A 19,375-nucleotide genomic window follows, 5' to 3' on the forward strand; every position below is an offset into this window, starting at 1 on the left:
CTCAAAAAAGCTTAAATTTGACATTCTCCTATGAACTTTACGTTGGTACTCATGGGTCCTTTTACATGGAAATTACCCTGAAAGTCATGAATTTGCTGTAATTGAATCTCAATTCTCATACAAGTCAACCAGTGCAGTATCATTTAAATATTATTTACCGTAGCATGTCATGCACCTTGGTTTCAGCAAACGCAAAGTATAGCTTAAATATCCCAGCCAACCAAAACAAACGCAACAAAAAACCAACACGTAAAGAATACACTTCTGTAATTGTTTTATTTCCCGGCTATCCAGTCTCCCTCCACCACACAAAACGCAGGCTCCAACAGCACCCCCCCTCTTCAATGCAGGCACATATTAGCCAATCACTGGCTGCATAGCATTCTCTCTCTCCTGCTTCGCTCTATCTACATCAACAGTCTCTCTCAGCCGCCACACAGATCTCTAAAACTACATCTATCCCTCACTTCTTTCAGGCCCACTTCCGAGGTTGGCTGGGTAAGGCTGGCTAACTGGCTGTATAGGGCTGGCCCAGATATATTGTTCCTCCTTAGACTGGCCTGCCTGGATGGGGCTTAAGGGCATTACGCTGCAATTAGGCCAAACAGCGGCTTTGTGCTGCCTGGGACAGAGAGAGAAAGAGAAGAGAGCGAGAGAAAGAGAAAGAGCGAGAAAGACGGGGCTTTGGGAGAGCGGACAGACTGTGGCCACTCAATATTCAGCCCCTCGGTTGTCCTGCTCCTCATGTAGCAGCTTAACACGCGAAGTGCACACAACCCCCCACTCACAAACCATAACTGCCCGAGCTTCAATCTCACAGCAGAACATTAATCATCCCCTCTATGCTCGCTCTGGTCATCCCTCTCTCACTCGCCTTTAATCCATCTCTCACATACTGTAAACAATCACTTTATAGGGTGAAAACCATTCGTTCCCTCTCGGCGTCAGTCTTGTCTTTGTCATGTCTAACAAGCATGTTATACACATGCTAAGGCATCCTGTGGTCATTCATCTCTTGTTCTCGCTCTCATTCTCTCCTGCTCTCAGCATACCTGAATCGGTTCCTGTGGCTGAGTGCTTGGGCCCCGTGGCCTGAGACGTTGCCGCCGTTGCCTCCCCCCTGCTCCCCGGCAGCTCCTGTGGAGCTGATCGTCCGGAGCCGGCGCACATCAACCCTAACTCTGTGGAGATTGTAGCAAGACGGAGGGCTGTGCAAAGACCTGCAGCATCTCACCATTTCCCTGAGCTCTGCGCTGCCGCCCGCTGAAGGCTCCTGTTCTGACACATGATCACTGAAGGCGTGGGGGGGGGGAATTACAGACGCTTCTCTCTCGCGCTCACTGGGGCTGCCGCTCTCGCTCGGTGTGCGCACTTCTGTTCTCTTGCTGGATCTCGTTATCTCGCTCTGCTACTCTCAAGCTCAGCCCCCTTCTCTGGTAGGACGGATGTGACGTGGTGGAGGGTAATCCGTTCGCTCCTCTTCTCTCTCTCTCAGAGGGATCCAAGGGCCTCTGGAAGTGATTTTGTACTAGAGAATGGGCATTTTCTGGGTGGGCTGACTGTTTCACGGCTGACCTGAAAGGAACTGCAGCAGACTGGTGACGGTGGGAAACTGGAGGAGGACTGGTCTGCCTGGGGGAGGGGCAGCTTGATGATAGGAGGGAATTGCGACAAGTTTGGTTTGCGATTCCTATGGTTGTTGATGTAAAGAATATTTGCTGGTCCGTGGTGTGTAATGAGGAGCAACCAGACGCTGCACTTGACACATTCATGACATTGCTTATCCAAGTTACTAATAAGCATGCACCCTTTAAGAAAATGACTAAAAACTGTTAAATCCCCAAGGATTGATAAGGAATTGAAAAACTATGGTTGAGAGGGATGAGGCAAAATAGATAGCAAATAGGTCTGGCTGTACAACCGATTGGCAAACGTACTGCAAATTGAGAAATCATGTGACTAAACTGAATTTAAAAAAAGTAGTTACTACACTATGAAAGACAGATGCATGACTAAGAATGATAGTAAAAAGATTTGGAGCACCTTAAAAAAAACGTTGTCTATCAACAATGACAAGCCACCGGGGGTCTGACAACTTGGATGGAAAATTAGTGAGAATATTAGCGGACAATATTGCCACTCCTATTTGCCACATCTTCAATTTAAGCCTACTGGAAAGTGTGCGTCCTCAGGCCTGGAAGGAAGCAAAAGTCATTCCCTTACCTAAGGATAGTAAAGTCCCCTTCACTGGCTCAAATAGCCAACCAACTGTTTGACCAGATACAATGCTATTTTACAGTAAACAAACCGACAGACTTTCAGCACGCTTATAGGGAAGGACATTCAACAAGCACAGCACTTACACAAATTACTGATGACTGGCTGAGAGAAATTGATAAAAAGATTGTGGGGGCTGTTTAGTTAGACTTCAGTGTGGCTTTTGACATTATTGATCATAGTCTGCTGCTGGAAAAACTTGTTATGGCTTTACAACCCCTGCTATATTGTGGATAAAGAGTTACCTGTCTAACAGAATACAGAGGGTGTTCGTTCTTTAATGGAAGCCTCTCAAACAAAATCCAGGTAGAATCAGAAATTCCCCAGTATCTAGGCCCCTTAATTTTTTACCAATGACCTGCAGTTAGTTTCAGAATGGGTGGGAAGAAACACATGTCCTAAATATTTCAAAAACAAAAATGTGTATTTGGGACAAATCATTCACTAAACTTCAACTAAATCTTGTAATGAAGAAGGTGGAAATTGAGCAAATTGAGGAGACTAAACTGCTTGAAGTAACCCTGGATTGTAAACTGTCATGGTCAAAACATTGATAAAACCGTAGCTAGGATTGGGAGAAGTCTGTCCATAATAAAGTGTTACTCTAACTTCTGAACAACATTATGAACAGGGAAGTTCCTACAGGCTCTAGTTTTGTCGCAGTTGCCACAAAGAGGGACAATGGCTCAGAACAGGGCAGCACGGCTGGCCCTTGGATGTACTCAGATAGCGAACATTAATATGCATGTCAATCTCTCCTGGCTCAAAGTGGAGGAGAAATTGACTTCATCACTACTTGTATCTGTGTGAGGTATTGACATGTTGAATGCACCGAGCTGTCTGTTTGAACTCCTGGCACAAGACACCCATGCATACCCAAACAAGACATTTCACCAGAGGTCTCTTCACAGTCCCCAAGTCCAGAACAGACTAATGAAGGCGCACAGCACTACATAGAGCCATGACTACGTGGAACTCTGTTCCACATCAAGTAAATCACACAAGCAGTAAAATCAGATTTTTTAAAAAGACTTCCACCTTATGGAACAGCGAGGAATGTGAAGCAACACATAGGCACAGACATGCATAAAAACACAATAACATGCGTACTACACACACACACACACTAGTACACATGGATTTTGTGTTGTGAATAAGTGGTAGTAGATTAGGGGCCTGAGTGCACACAGTGTGTTGTGAAATCTGTTACACAATTTTAAAAACATTACAATACATTCATAACTGCTTAATTTTGCTGGACCACAGGAAGAGTAGCTGCAGCAGCTACTGGGCTCCATAATAAATACAAATAACCCCATCAGCTAAAGTGTTCACGGACCCTGTTATAGACTCCTGGCAGCTACCCTATACTGCTGATCTGTATCGTTTTGTATTACAGTATCTTTTTGGCATTCATAAGCATGCCATACCTTGTTTTTCTCCTTAGATTTTGGCCTGATTTAGGGAGCCTGGAGTCCACTGCTTCCTACCTTATCCTATCCTACCATCAGCTCAGCAAAGCTCAGTGAATAGATTAACCCCCCACACACTATCTGCTGTTTTGTCAGTTAATCATTTCAGAAAGTTAATCGTCATCATTAGACATCTGTTGCCTGACTGGTAATTTTTTAAGTAAGATTTTAAAAGGCTACTCAAGATGCAGCTCCAGTGTTTCCCCTATATTCCTTTAGCAGCGGTAGCCCACCGCTGCTAAATTGTTGCCACTGCTGCAAAAGACATGTCATTTAAAAGATACAGTACCAGTCAAAAGTTGACAGCTACTCATTCAAGGGTTTCTTTATTTACCATTTTCTACATTGTAGAATGAAAGTGAAGACATCAAAACTATGAAATAACACATGGAATCATGTAGTAACCAAAAAAGTGTTAAACCAAAATTTATTTTACATTCTTCAAAGTAGCCACCCTTTGCCTTGATGACAGCTTTGCACACTCTTTCCATTCTCTAAACCATGAGGTAGTCACCTGGAATGCATTTCAATTAACAGTATTTCAACATCTGGATGAGAAGCTTGCCCAAAGTAAACTGCCTGTTACTCAGGCCCAGAAGCTAGGATATGGATATAATTTGTAGATTTGGATAAAAAAACTCAAAAGTTTCCAACACTGTTAAAATAATGTCAGAGTATAACAGAACTGATATGGCAGGCGAAAACCTGAGGAAAATCCATCCAGGAAGTGGGATGTTTTTGATGTGGGTACTTTTCAACTGAATGCCTATAGAGTTTCTAATGGGTTAGGACCCATATTGCAGTTCCTATGGCTTCCACTAGATGTCAACAGTCTTTAGACATTGTTTCAGGCTTGTTTTCAGAAAAATTAAGAAGAATGAGATTTCTCTCTCAGTGGACTGAGGAAGAACGCAGAGCTGGTTTGCGCGCATGACCGATTGCACGCCCTTCGTTGTTTTTCCTTTCTTTTGAATACGCTATTGTCCGGTTGAAATATTATCGATTATTTAGACAATTGACAACCTGAGGATTCATTATAAACATTGACATGTTTCAACGAACTTTACCGGTACTATTAGGATGTATTCGTCTGCATGTTTTGACCGCCTTTGAGCCTGTAGATTACTGAACAAAACGCGCCAACAAAACATAGTTTTTGGGATATAAAGAGGGACTTTATCGAACAAAACAAACATTTGTGTAGCTGGGACTCTTGTGAATGTAACCACACGAAGATCTTCAAAGTGATCAATTATATCGCCATTTCTAACTTTTGTAATTCCTTTACTTGGTTGTAAAATGTTTGTATGCTTTTGTAAGCGGGGCGCTGTCCTCAGATAATCGCATGGTATGCTTTCGCCGTAAAGCCTTTTTGAAATCTGACAAAGCGGCTGGATTAACAAGAAGTTAATCTTTAAGTCGATGTATAACACTTGTATTTATTATGAATGTATATTATGACTATTTCTGTATTTTGAATTTGGCGCTCTGCAATTTCACCGGATGTTGTCGAGGTGGGTCGCTAGCGGAATGGTGAAGCTGGCTCTCATGAGAACCGCCACAGGAAAGGAAGACCGAGAGTTACCTCTGCTGCAGAGGATAAGTTCATTAGAGTTTCCAGCTTCAGAAACTGCAGCCCAAATAAATGCTTCAGAGTTCAAGTAAAAGACAACTGTTCAGAAGACTGCGTGAAATAGCAAAGAAACCACTACTAAAGGACACCAATAAGAAGAGACTTGCTTGGGCCAAGAAACACGAGCAATGGACATTAGACTGGTGGAAATCTGTCCTTTGGTCTGATGAGTCCAAATCTGAGATTTTTGGTTGCAACCGCCGTGTCTTTGTGAGACGCAGAGTAGGTGAACGGATGATCTCTGCATGTGTGGTTCCCACTGCGATGCATGGAGGAGGAGGTGTGATGGTGTGAGGGGGGGTTGCTGGTGACACTGTCAGTGATTTATTTAGAATTCAATGCACACTTAACCAGCATGGCTACCACAGCATTCTGCAGCGATACGTCATGCCATTTGGTTTGCGCTTAGTAGGACTATAATTTGTTTTCAACAGGACAATGACTCAACATACCTCCAGGCTGTGTAAGGGCTATTTGACCAAGAATGAGAGTAATGGAGTGCTGCGTCAGATGACCTGGCCTCCTCAATCACCGGACCTCAACCCAATTGAGATGGTTTGGGATGAGTTGGACTTTTAGCGTGAAGGAAAAGCAGCCAACAAGTGCTCAGCATATGTGGGAACCCCAAGAATGCTGGAAAAGCATTTCTCATGAAGCTGGTTGAGAGAATGCCAAGTGTGCAAAGCTGTCAAGGCAAAGGACGGATACGTGGAAGAACCTTTAATATATTTTGATTTGTTTAACACTTTATTGGTTACTACATAATTCCATATGTCCCATTTCATAGTTGAGGTCTTCACTATTATTCTACAATGTAGAAAAACCCTTGAATAGGTGTCCAAACCTTTGACTGGTACTGTGTGTGTGTGCGCGCGCGCGCATATAGAGTTGAAGTCGGAAGTCTACATACACTTAGGTTGGAGACATTAAAACTCGTTTTTCAACCACGCCACAAATTTCTTGTTAACAAACTATAGTTTTGGCAAGTCGGTTAGGACATCTACTTTGTGCATGACAAGTAATTTTTCCAACAATTGTTTACAGACAGATTATTCCAGTGGGTCAGAAGCTTACATACACTAAATTGACTGTGGTTTTAAACAACTTGGAAAATTCTAGAACATGATGTCATGGCTTTAGAAGCTTCTGATAGGCTAATTGACATTTGAGTCAATTAGAGGTGTACCTGTGGATGTATTTCAAGGCCGACCTTCAAATTCAGTGCCTCTTTGCTTGACATCATGGGAAAATCAACAACAACAAAAAATCAGCCAAGACCCCAGGAAAAGAAATTGTAGACCTCCACAAGTCTGGTTCATCCTTGGGAGCAAAAGGTACCACGTCATCTGTACAAACAATAGTACACAAGTATAAACACCATGGGACCACGCAGCCGTCATACCGCTCAGGAAGGAGACGCGTTCTATCTCCTAGAAATGAACGTACTTGTGCGAAAAGTGCAAACCAATCCCAAAGGACATCAAAGGACCCTGTGAAGATGCTGGAGGAAACAGGTACAAAAGTATCTAAATCCACTGTAAAACAAGTCCTATATCGACATAACCTGAAAGGCCGCTCAGCAAGGAAGAAGCCACTGCTCCAAAACCACCATAAAAAAGCCAAACTATGGTTTGCAACTGCACATGGGGACAAAGATCGTACTTTTTGGAGAAATGTCCTCTGGTCTGATGAAACAAAAATAGAACTGTTTGGCCATAATGACCATCATTATGTTTGGAGGAAAAAGGGGAAAGCTTGCAAGCCGAAGAACATCATCCCAACCGTGAAGCACGGGGGTGGCAGCATCATGTTGTGGGGGTGCTTTGCTGCAGGAGGGACTGGTGCACTTCACAAAATAGATGGCATCATGAGGCAGGAAAATTATGTGGATATATTGAAGCAATATCTCAAGACATCAGTCAGGAAGTTAAAGCTTGGTCGCAAATGGGTCTTCCAAATGGTCAATGACCCCAACCATACTTCCAAAGTTGTGGCAAAATGGCTTAAGGACGACAAAGTCAAGGTATTGGAGTGGCCATCACAAAGCCCTGACCTCAATCCTATAGAAAATGTGTGGGCAGAAATGAAAAAGCATGTGCGAGCAAGGAGGCCTACAAACCTGACTCAGTTACGCCAGCTCTGTCAGGAGGAATGGGCCAAAATTCACCCAACTTATTGTGGGAAGCTTGTGGAAGGCTACCCGTTTGACCCAAGTTAAACTATTTAAAGGCAATACACTCAATTAGTATTTGGTAGCATGTAAACTTCTGACCCACTGGGAATGTGATGAAATAAAAGCTGAAATAAAATCACTACTATTATTCTGACATTTCACATTCTAAAAATAAAGTTGTGATCCAAACTGACCCAAGACAGGGAATTTTTACTAGGATTAAGTCAGGAATTGTGAAAAGTTTAAATGTATTTGGCTAAGGTGTATGTAAACTTCTGACTTCAACTGTACGTATGTATATATTCTTCCAAGACCCGCTTTTAAATGGATAGTCATTGGCTCAATGACGGAAGTCTATGGGAACAGCTAGCATGTCATTGCGCTAACGCTAGTAGTCGCACACTATAGGCCTACTATACTCCCAAAAGTGTGCAACTATTTTCTCAATATTGTTTATCCAGCAGTCTGATGTTGGACTTCAGGGGTGAGTTCCTACTCTATTAGTTTCTCAACCAACCCGTTTTGACCAAACAGGAAGGCGGTCCCTAAAAGCCACAAAAAGCAGGAAACAGGACCCACTTCCTTATCTGAAACACTGACGCTACAGACTACATATCCTGTGAGATGACTCATCTAAACAGTTACTGTAAAGACAGGAACTGTCCAAATAAAACTTCAGTACAGACTGTTTATGCCTAAATTCACGTAGGTTTTTGACCACTTTACTGTAACAGTTCCATTTTAAAACACTCTTCGGTTTAACTAGAATACATTGAACAATTTCCATAAACAGTTACGTATTTCAGCTAATGCATTATACCAAGTTCATCAAACAGTATTGAGCTTATTTAAAAAAAGAAACTCAGAACCTTACCTTCTCTTGGTGTTTTGTCTGAAATGTGAATAAAATTGACAAAGGCGAAGTTAAGTCTCTCACTGCGTGCTAGTTAAAGGTGAAGACTTAACTCTCACAACAAAGTGCTGCATGCTGACTAGACAAGCCCTTTAAGAGACTTGAATGTGAAATCTGCCCACCCACCCTCTAAAGACTGTCATTGCTGGGTGATGTCATCAGAAAAAGTAGCCTGATGGGCCAAACACACAAATCTACTGTAGCTGTACAATATCTCATCATTCATCAAGTTTACAGCAGAGCTAACTTAAAAGCTAGAATCCTTAATTGATACAATAAAAAGTGTTCTGCTATGGGTACAGGAACTGACCATCCATGATATCAAATGTATAATTTTAACCATGTTTGTTAACATATGTTGTTTCCAAACATTGACCTAAAACAAGCTTATATTTTGAGTTATGGGGTATGACAGTTGAACTAAGCTCATGAAGCATTTATAAGTTATATTCTTCTAGAATCAATGGGTATATCGTTAAATTTACAAGTAAAAAAAAATGTAGCAACTAAGGATTCTTTAACGATTTGGGGTGATGAACTGTATTCAACTGTATTCAACATGCATCCATGAGCAGAGATAGAAAGCGCCAATATTACCCTATTTAAATATTTGGTCATTTTATTTTGAGTAGTCTGGACTTTCTATCGGTAGATGATTTACAGATACTACTAACAAACTACGACCATCTGTTGATAAGCAACTGCTTGCTAAGGTTACGGTAAAGGTTAGAGCTAGGGATGCACGATATAAAACGGTGAAAATATCTGGAATCGGAAGATATTAGCTAAAATGACAACATCGGAATCTGCCCAATGTCTAGTTTAACGCCGATGTGCAAAACCAATGTCAAAGCTGACGTGCATACCTATATAATGGTAGGTACGTGACGTAATGACGCCATGTAAAATGTTGCGGTACACGTGCAACACAGCATTCCTAACCTAGCCCACAATGTCTGCTGTGTGTATCGAGCAGTCAACAAGTCGAGCAGTCATTTGAAAGAGTAACAACATTTCAGCAAGACAACGGCAAGATAACGGAATTCATTGCCCTTGACAATCAACCGTTCTCTGTCGTGGGTGATGTTGGCTTTCGCCGACTGGTCGAGCACCGGTACACATGTTGCCCTACCAGAGTTACACAGTAATAGCATCACTGCTATTAGCTTCACGACATAGTATGAAACGCCATTTGGGTCTTTACGTGTCAAAAAAGATACATGTCAAATAACAGTTATATTATAGAATGTTGTGTGTTCTGAATTTGCACGTGCAAGCCAAGCACCACCACTACTATCAGTGGCACTGTCAAAGCTCTACAAAAAAAAGTCTGCAAACAAGCAAACACCGGCCACGAACGATGTGTTTACAATACGGCCTTGGAAATAACACATTATTTGTTAGACCGCAACTTCTGTGGTAGCTAGCTTTAGCTTGGTACCTAGCTAGCACCAATAGCCTGAAAACAATGACCAGTAGAAACGGCAGCCATTTCATTATTCTTAGCTATGAATTAGGAATCCTTGTAAGTATTAGCTAGTTAGCCACTTGTTGTTCACCTATTGAAATTGAACTTCAGTTCATGAAAATAAATAGCTAGCCAGCTACTTAACCCTGTTGCCCAAAGCTATCGTTATAAGCAGCCAGCTAGCTTCATCTGGCTGGTGTCGCTCGACCGGAGTGGGTTGTGTTGTGAAACTAGTCACAATAAGGATTAGGCACAATAGTGGAATTTGCAGTTGGCCTTCAAAATAAAAGTACCTCTTTGAAAGCGATGAAGGTTACAATTGGTGTAATCATGCCATATTTAGACTAGATAATGTTAAACAAGGTTGGAATGTGAAGCAATGAAATGGGGTATCTGTCTACTCGGTGACACGCACAGAACACAACTGAAGAGTTTACGCAAATATTATCATTGTAGCTATTGCGGGACTGTGAAATCACCTCCCCAATCAGCCTATTGTGTGTATTGACATTCATATTGCACTGTACAGGTTTACCTAAGGATTGGGGATCAATGCAATTTGTTATCAGTCTACTCAATACTCAAGATATTTTTTCCCAACGTCATCCTCAGAGTTATCAGACGCCAAAACATCCATGCAGTATTGTTTTCCCTCTGGAAGTGTTCAATACACAAAGGTTGACAATACATGTGGCTCAACTCAGATGTTTCAGTCCCGCAATAAGAGCGACGAAGCTAATGTTCTCTGGGTGTCACCGAATAGACTGATACCCCATGTCATTGATCCAGAATCATAGGTAAGGATGTACAGTGAAATAAGTATGCCCCCAATGCAATTCTAAAGTATAATACATCCAGTGTGATTGCAACAGATTGTCATCAAATTATTGTCTTATTGATTTTATATAATATTCCAACCTCGTTTAGCATGATCTATTCAATTATGGCATAATTCTACTATTTGTATTCATTTGCATCACTGTCAATGAGGTACTTTTATTTTGAAGGCTGACCGCAAAGTCCACTGTTGTGGCTAATCCTTATTGTGGCTAGATTCACATAGATGGACTCCCAATCACAGCCGGATGTGATACAACCTGGATTCAAACTAGGGAGTGTAGTGACACCTCTTGCACAGAGATGCAGTGCCTTAGACCACTGCGCCCGTGTGTGTGTGTAACTATTTAACAGTACTAGAATGCTTAAAAAGCCGCAAAAATGTTAAATATTGGTATCAGGTTTTTTTGGCAAGGAAAATATCGGATATCGGTAACGGCCAAAAATGTCATATCGGTGCATCACTAGTTACGGTTAGTAGATATAGTTGAAATCTTACTGAGTCTGTAGAGCATCTACAGATGGACTATCAAAATAAGGTGTTATGAAATATTTAGATGTTCAAAATGTATCCATCCACACAAATGTAAAATATGTTACACCAATACCTCAGTGGCACTCTTTACAGACAGATTTAGCAGTTCCAATTTGGGTAGAGACTAGAGAGTGAGACAGTGAATGCTCCTATCCCAGTAGCTGGCTCAGAATTGTGCATGCGTCTTTGGCTTGTTCGAGGGAAAAGTGTGGGCCCCTCTCCAGTCTGCTCATTACCATTCCAGTCACGTCTCAGCCCAAATTCACCCGGAGAAAAACTCAGGCCATTGTTAGGAGGGCATGTGCATTTGGTTCTTTGAGAAGCGTGGGCCAAACTATGTATTTGTTCCAATGGGTTGTGTGTGTTGACTAGGGCTGGGCGACAAACTGTAAAAACTATAACGGTATTCATTCACGGACCAGTTTGGATTTTTACATTACCTTCTATAAAACGGTATTTTTATGTTTTATCTGTCACATTAAATATTTCAGAGCTGGGAAAAACATACATTTTGATGTATCTATCTTGTTACAAACACAAGACACTGAAGACCAACATATCAAACCAAAACACCTTTCCAAAGTATTGTATTACGATTAAATACAGGTATATTGGAGGTATTTAGTCAATCCGAAATACATTTGCAACATTAACAGTAACAAAAAAACGTTTCACTTGCTATGTCTGATTGTTTATCTACCTTAGTCGAATGCACTGACTAAGTCGCTCTGGTTAAGTGTGTCTGATAAAATTACCAAAACGTAAACAATTCCAAAGCACAATGGTTATTATTTTAGGCCTTGTTTCAGGGGTGGAGCTCATTCAAATAATACCCAGCGTGCTTTGCAAGTCTTCATTTAGCAGACACTTATCACACCATAGTGCCATGAGACTTCAGATACGAATGCAGGGTGAAATGGGCCCAGAAAAGTGTGAATCGCACAACAACAAAAAAAAGTATAGAAAACTATTTTGAAAACAAATTACAGTTCACAGAAATATCTTGTTACAAAACACATTGGATTGTAGTTCAGGCCGTAAAAATCTACATGACAAAATACTAAAGTAATTTAAATACGCGTTTCAAAATACATACAGTATGAAACTGCCAACAGCTAAAGACTGCTAGCAAACTTGCCAGCACAACAAGTCAGCAAGTCAACAACAAGTCAACAACTTCAGGCAGGTACGCTTGCCAAATAGAGACCGCTGGAATTCCCTCGTGGCATGTTGTACTGAACAGTTCACAGGGGGTGTCCATCATGTTTGCTGTTCCATGTTTATTTACAATATAGCGACAACTTCATTTGCAGTCAAGGAAAATCCCTAAAACAATCCCCCATACCAGTCAATGAGCTTGCATTTCCACTGGGAACCTCAACCCACACTCTATTCATTGCAAAGCCCTATTGAGCAAGTCTGCTGGCCATGCCCCCCAAAGAGCACATTTCACAATAAGCAAAAATCTATCACAGTTTTGGTGAATAAATAATCACCCTTTTGTATCTGCAATGACATCACCTATGGTGCCACTTGGCTCTCTCCCATGTTAAATAGCCTAAGCAAACAATACCCTTTGTGAAGCCTGTTGTGATTATTCCTATGGCACACAGACAAAGGGCCTGTTTTGATTACTCCTATGAGACACCAACACTATGGACACTAAGAACACGGTGACCCTCCTCACTCGTCACTAATCTAACTGTAAAATCTCACAGAATGAGCCTCAGTATCACTTCTGGATCAGGTTTGCTAATCCAGCTGTTCCAAACCAACTTGATTAAGTCAAAAACGTGTAGGGCATTAGAGGCCCAAAGTGAGGAACAAATATAGTTCACTCAGAAAAAACATAACACAGAGAACTTAAACTGATGAAGCCAACATACCTGGCATAATTCAAAGCAATGTTGTGATCTCAGCAAACAATATTTTGCCTACATAGGCTAGATCATAGGTGCAACAGAACTGAAAATGTCTTCATGTGAAAGCAATTCATTTCGCAACAGCTGCTCCTCTTGAACACGAGGGTAGGTACTTTCCAACTATTGGGGAAGGAACAGCGTTATGGCGACAAACATATTCCCTGTGGAGCCACAAAACACAGACAACGCAAAACAGAGCAACAGAACACAGACAATGCCAGCGAGCAGCATCGAGGAAGGACACAAATGGACAGGGTCCGACGGACAAAGACGTAGGAAGCTCAATCACACATAATGCACACATCCTTTGAGTCTTAGCTCTGTACACACTTCTCAGCATCCAGAGGTGTCAACTTGAAGTTGAGCGTTGGTCTTACATGGAGGGACTGAAAAACCACGGGGCTCAATCATACCAGGTGTGGATTTTCCTTGGTGGCGAGTTGAAATTCGAGTGAGCTACTCAAGTCCAACCAGTAAACAGTGCGCTGAATTAGTGTTGACAGCAAGCATAAGACAAGTGATATTTCTCTGCACAACACCCATCCTGGTACCTGGGACCGTGACCAGGTCCAAAGATACAGTACAATAGATTGACACTTGAATTTACCCTACCTGGGCGTCATTGGCGATGCGTGGAGGCACCTCCACGCCAATCTTGGTCAACTGGCGGTCCTTGTAGCGACCGTACTGGTCGTATCCCATGTAGCCCCCGCCGGTGGCGATGAGGAGGGGAAAGGGCCTGACGCGAGCCTGAAGGCCTAGAGAGGCTGCATTGAACCGCCCTCGCCCTGAATATACACAGAGGTTTATATTAGGAACAATTTAAGCATTTCCCATAACAAGTATTGCATATACAGTACCAGTCAAAAGTTTGTACACCTACTCATTACAGGTTTTTTTCAATATTTTATACATTGTAGAATAATAGACATCAAAACTATGAAATAACACATATGGAATCATGTAGTAACCAAAAAAGTGTTAAACAAATCAAAATATATTGTATATTAAAGATTCTTCAAAGTAGCCACCCTTTGCCTTGATGAAAGCTTTGCACACTCTTGGCATTCCCTCAACCAGCTTCATGAGGTAGTCACCTGGCATGCATTTCAACTAACAGGTGTGCCTTGTTAAATGTTAATTTGTGGAATTTCTTTCCTTCTTAATGCGTTTGAGCCAATCAGTTGTGTTGTGACAAGGTAGGGGTGGTATAAAGAAAGATGTATTTGGTAAAAGAGCAAGTCCATACTATGGAACGAACAGCTCAAATAAGCAAAGAGAAACGACAGTCCATAATTACTTTAAGAAATTAAGGTGTCAATACTGAAAATATCAAGAACTTTGAAAGTTTCTTCAAGGGCAGTCACAAAAATAATCAAGCACTATGATGAAACTGGCTCTCATGAGGACCGACACAGGAAAGGAAGGCCCAGAGTTACCTCTGCTGCAGAGGATAAGTTCATTAGAATTACCAGTCTCAGAAATTGCAGCCTAAATAAATGCTTCAGAGGTCAAGTAACGGACATCTCAACATCAACTGTTCAGAGGGGACTGCGTGAATCAGGCCTTCATGGTCGATTTGCTGCAAAGAAACCACTACTAAAGGACACCAATAATAAGAAGAGACTTGAAACACGAGCAATGGACATTAGACTGGTGGAAATCTGTCCTTTGGTCTGATGAGTCTAAATCTGAGATTTTTGGTTGCAACCGCTGTGTCTTTGTGAGACACAGAGTAGGTAAAGGATGATCTCCGCATGTGTGGTTCCCACTGTGATGCATGGAGGAGGAGTTGTGATGGTGTGGGGGGAGGGGGTGGTATGTGATTTATTTAGAATTCAAGGCACACAACCAGCATGGCTACCACAGCATTCTGCAGAGATACGCCATCCCATCTGGTATGCGCTTAGTGGGACTATCTTTTTTTTTTCAACAGGACAATGACGCAACACACCTCCAGGCTGTCTAAGGGCTATTTGACCAAGGAGAGTGATGAGTGCTACATCAGATGACCTGGTCTCACTGTCTCTGAATTTGCTACCCTGGTGTCAGAGGTGAGATGGCGCCCCTGTGAGGCCATTGGAGGATATGCATATTATTGGTACCATTTGAAAGAAAATACTTTGAAGTTTGTAGAAATGTTAAAATAATGTAGGAGAATATAATGCATATGGTAGGAGACAATCCAATGAAAAACCAAGCAGAATTTTTTTTGAGAGAGACCATCCTCTTAGAAATGTAAGAGAAAGCTCATATTGTAAAATAGCTCCCTGGATGCAATTCCTATGGCTTCCACAGGGTGTCAGCAGTCTGCTCAAAGTTTCAGGCTTGTAACTTCAAAAACGAATAAGAAATAAGAGTTTTTGTATGAAGACAGTCTTGAAAATCCATGTCATCGCACGCTATGATGAAGTTGCGCACCTGCTTAAATCAGTTCCCTATTGAACATACTTCTTTCCGAAATATATATTATAGTTTGATTACATTTTAGGGTGTCTGAGGAGTAAATAGAAACGCATTTTGACTTGTTGAAACAAAGTTTAGGGGTAGATTTTCGGATTCCTTTCTCTGCAAGTTGAACGAGTGGATTACTCAAAATCGATGGCGCCAACTATACGGACTTTTTGGGATATAAAAAAGGATTTCCCCTAACAAAACGATACCAAATGTTATCTCTGGGACTCTGGATGACAAATCAGAGGGAGATTATCAAAAAGTGAGTGAATATTTAATCTTTATGTGAATGTATGAAACCTGTGCCGGTGGGAAAAATATTTTGATTTGGGGAGCCGTCCTCAAACAATCGCATGGCATGTTTTTGCTGTAATAGCTACTGTAAATTGTACAGTACAGTTAGATTAGCAAGATTTTAAGCTTTCAGCCGATATAAGACATTTATATGTACCTAAATGTTTAACCGCTATAATAACTACTACAATTTTTGAATTACGCACCCTCCAATTTGACAGGAAATTGTACCGCCAGTACTGATTCCCGAACAAGTTAAAAGAAAGTTTGTAAGCAATACAGCAGGGTAGAGGGTAGTAAAGCTAGTGTGTTCACCGAGTGTGCTCATCTTATTAGCACAGAGACTAATGCGAAGGTAGCCTAAGAGTGTGTCAACAGCCTCAGTCAACAATATGTGGGTTGTAAAAAGCTGGGTCGGACTGAGGATGTCATTGTGAAACTCACCACTGGATAATGAACACCATGGCCACTGCTGAAACTGCCGGGCTCTTTGTGCTCTGAGGAGGAGCCAGTCACTGCAGACAGACAGAGAAGCAGCACATATTATAAATGTACCCAATGAGATGGACTCAAATGTAGTTTTTCCTACTTGCCTGCGTCAAACGTATTGGCATTATGATACAATACCCAAACCATTGCAAACTATACCAATAACTGAGGAGTGGCTGTTTGACAGTCAGATGAAGTCAAAAAGGAACTCACAAAAACAGCAACCCTCCTGTTCGGGTTGGACATGTCTGTAAGGCTATTAATACTAAGGCATGTTCCAGAAACTGTCACTGACAATTTGACAGAGACAATGCAGAATCATAAAGTAGGTCGGTGTGGTATACTTAAGCAATAAGGCAAGAGGGGGTGTGCCTGGATACAGCCCTTTTAGCCGTGGTATACTGGCTATATACTACAAACCTCTGAGGTGCCCCATTGGTGTTATAAAACGGGTTACCAACGCAATTAGAACATTAAAACAAATGTTTGTCATACCAGTGGTATATGACACATTTTAGCCAATCAGCATTGAGGGCTCGAACCACCTGGTTTATATAAAGTCTATAATATACTATATTGCTGACAAGTAGATTTGTTGACACGAGTAACAAGACATTGGCATCATAAGGTAAGAGCTTGCTAGTTAGCTTACACTAGCTGGCTAGCTAATGTTAGCTGCAAGAATTTATGAAATGAGCAAACCAGAATTCATTTTCTCCCACCAAGACAGCCACTGTGTCTTTGCGACTCTTCCAATAGTGTGTAGCTACCACACATTGAAATAGCAATTTACCTATTACCTGCCAAATCTCCCTGCATTCAGTGGCAGCTGATAAGAGCACACCTTTCCTAAGGACGCTGCCATCTTGTGAGTGTGTAGAACGCTAGTGTTCTCCTTTAAAGTGTTATGGCAGACAACACCTATTTGTGTATTGCCGCCACCTACTGTACGGAGTCTTTTTTTATAAAAAAAATATATATTACTCCCCAAATAAATGCTATATGTGCATGCTGCCACCTACTGTTTTGGTTGTATATCAGCCCAAATAATTTAAATAAAACTAAACAAAATAAACTCAATGTACTCCTTTATTCAGATTCAACTGTGGGCGCCCATCCCTGTAGGAAGAGCATCTTCGGACATGCTTTGCAATGTTTCAACAGTGGTCTTTGTGGTCTTCAAGTCCTTGGTCTTTGTGTAATGTGATATTGTACCCCCTAGCCCAATTGTCCTTCGTATATTATTTATATATGCACTTGTGTTCCCACATGTACTTCCTGTATTGATTTGTTCTTTTTTTTTTTTACTTTAAAAAAGTGAAGTCCTGGAAACTCAAACTTTTCAGCCGCAGATACTGTATCGTTACAATACCCAGTTTCTTGGACTTCTTGTTCAGTACAATTAATCATATGTGCAATAAACACCATAAAAATCCACCTTCACCATCAGCATATCAGCTCCCCTCAACTGTTGAACAACACTGAATCTACGGTCTGCAGCGCATCCACCGCCATATTTTCAGCTCCTTCAACTATTTCACGTGCATCAGTGTAGGAGCCCTGCTGTGTAGCCCTGGCCACTTTACCCGCGTTTACCCTAACCGGGCACTCCGGGGAATTGGGAATGTGGTTTCCATCAAAATTACATAATCGAACACCCTCAGATTCTATAACAACATTCCTCCGGCACACACTTGATACATGTCCATACCTTTTACAATTCCGGCAAAACAACGGATTGGACACAAAAGCTCTCGCCGCATATCTAACACATCCCATCTTCACATGTGAATGGAGATACTCTTCGTCAAACATCAATAATACCGACAGGCTTTTTAATTTCTTCAAATCCACTTCAAAATTCCAGCGTGCTTCAACTACTCCTGGTATGCTCCTCATAAACCACGAGGTCTCCACATCCAACGCGACGCCTAAAACGCTAGCGTTAACAACCAATCATAACTCGGGATTGAGGAACGCTGCTGCTTATTCTTCTTCTTCGGGGTTTATCAGCGGTTGGCATCCACGTATGGTGCTTTACCGAGATACGGTACTGGAGTGTGGGCCAGAGACAGGGAGAAACTAAATCCTACCTGCCAGCCCCATTGCTCTTAAACAAAGATAACATATTTGAGACTATATCTAATGACGTTCTACTCAGTATACTCAGATACTAGATATCAGCCTCTCTCTTTCCCTCTGATAATGGCCCACACACTGTAGTAATACATGCTCCATGGTCTCTGTTTCCTGGCAATAGTCACACTTTCCCGTTGGATGCTTTCCTATCACAATTAAAGTCTTATTCAACCGGCCGTGTCCCACCCTTAATCTTGTAAAAATATCCTCTTCTGTCGCTTCCTGCTGTCCTCCCCTCCCTGACGTTCCTCTGTACTTGAAATAAATTCCTGCCCTTAGTATCTCTATTCCACTGCTCCTGCCATCTCTGCACCATCACTGTCCATATCAGGCTTTTTGCCCCTGCCTTGCTTATCACCTCCACATGGGGTAGGACCCAAGTAAATCTTATCTGTATACCCATCTGTCTAATCCTGCCATGGATTTGTTGCGCCTCAAAGCAGGTTGTGTCTGCTATGTGAGCTAAAGGACTGGAGACTCAACACTGCACATGAATCAGAGCAAATAACTACTCTGTCTGGCTTGACTTCCTCCACCCACTGCAAGGCTAACAGTATGGCCATCAGCTCCACCGTATATACAGCAAGATGATCTGTAATACGTTTCCTTTATTTTTTCTATTTTTTTAAAAAATATAATTTTTTTTATTATAATTTTTTTTTAATACGTTTCCTGACTGCCACCCCACATTCCTGCACTACAAATGCTGACCCAGAACGTCCTGTCCTTGGATCTTTTGAACCATCTGTGTAAATGGCCACAAAATCCT

General features: G+C 41.7%; 1 protein-coding gene across 8 annotated transcripts in view; it reads right to left on the reverse strand.

The window, feature by feature from the left end:
• pisd (phosphatidylserine decarboxylase) overlaps positions 1-18,383 on the reverse strand; it is a 38,761-nt gene extending 20,378 nt beyond the window's left edge. Inside the window, exons 1-3 of one of the 8 annotated variants that reach the window (XM_071363641.1) lie at positions 18,179-18,383; positions 16,423-16,493; positions 13,843-14,018 (exon numbers count right to left, since the gene is read on the reverse strand). In XM_071363641.1, coding sequence (XP_071219742.1) covers positions 13,843-14,018; positions 16,423-16,493; positions 18,179-18,366 — 435 coding nt within the window. In that variant the 5' untranslated portion in view covers positions 18,367-18,383. Of the gene's footprint in view, positions 1-158; positions 182-1,052; positions 1,561-8,429; positions 8,574-13,842; positions 14,019-16,422; positions 16,494-17,260; positions 17,356-18,178 lie in introns of those variants that run through there. The other 7 variants (XM_071363643.1, XM_071363644.1, XM_071363646.1 and 4 more) reach the window with 7 other exon arrangements.
• Positions 18,384-19,375: the final 992 nt, after the last annotated feature.

Source organism: Salvelinus alpinus, chromosome 24 (assembly GCF_045679555.1).
Source record: "Salvelinus alpinus chromosome 24, SLU_Salpinus.1, whole genome shotgun sequence".
Taxonomy (NCBI): Eukaryota; Metazoa; Chordata; class Actinopteri; order Salmoniformes; family Salmonidae; genus Salvelinus; species Salvelinus alpinus.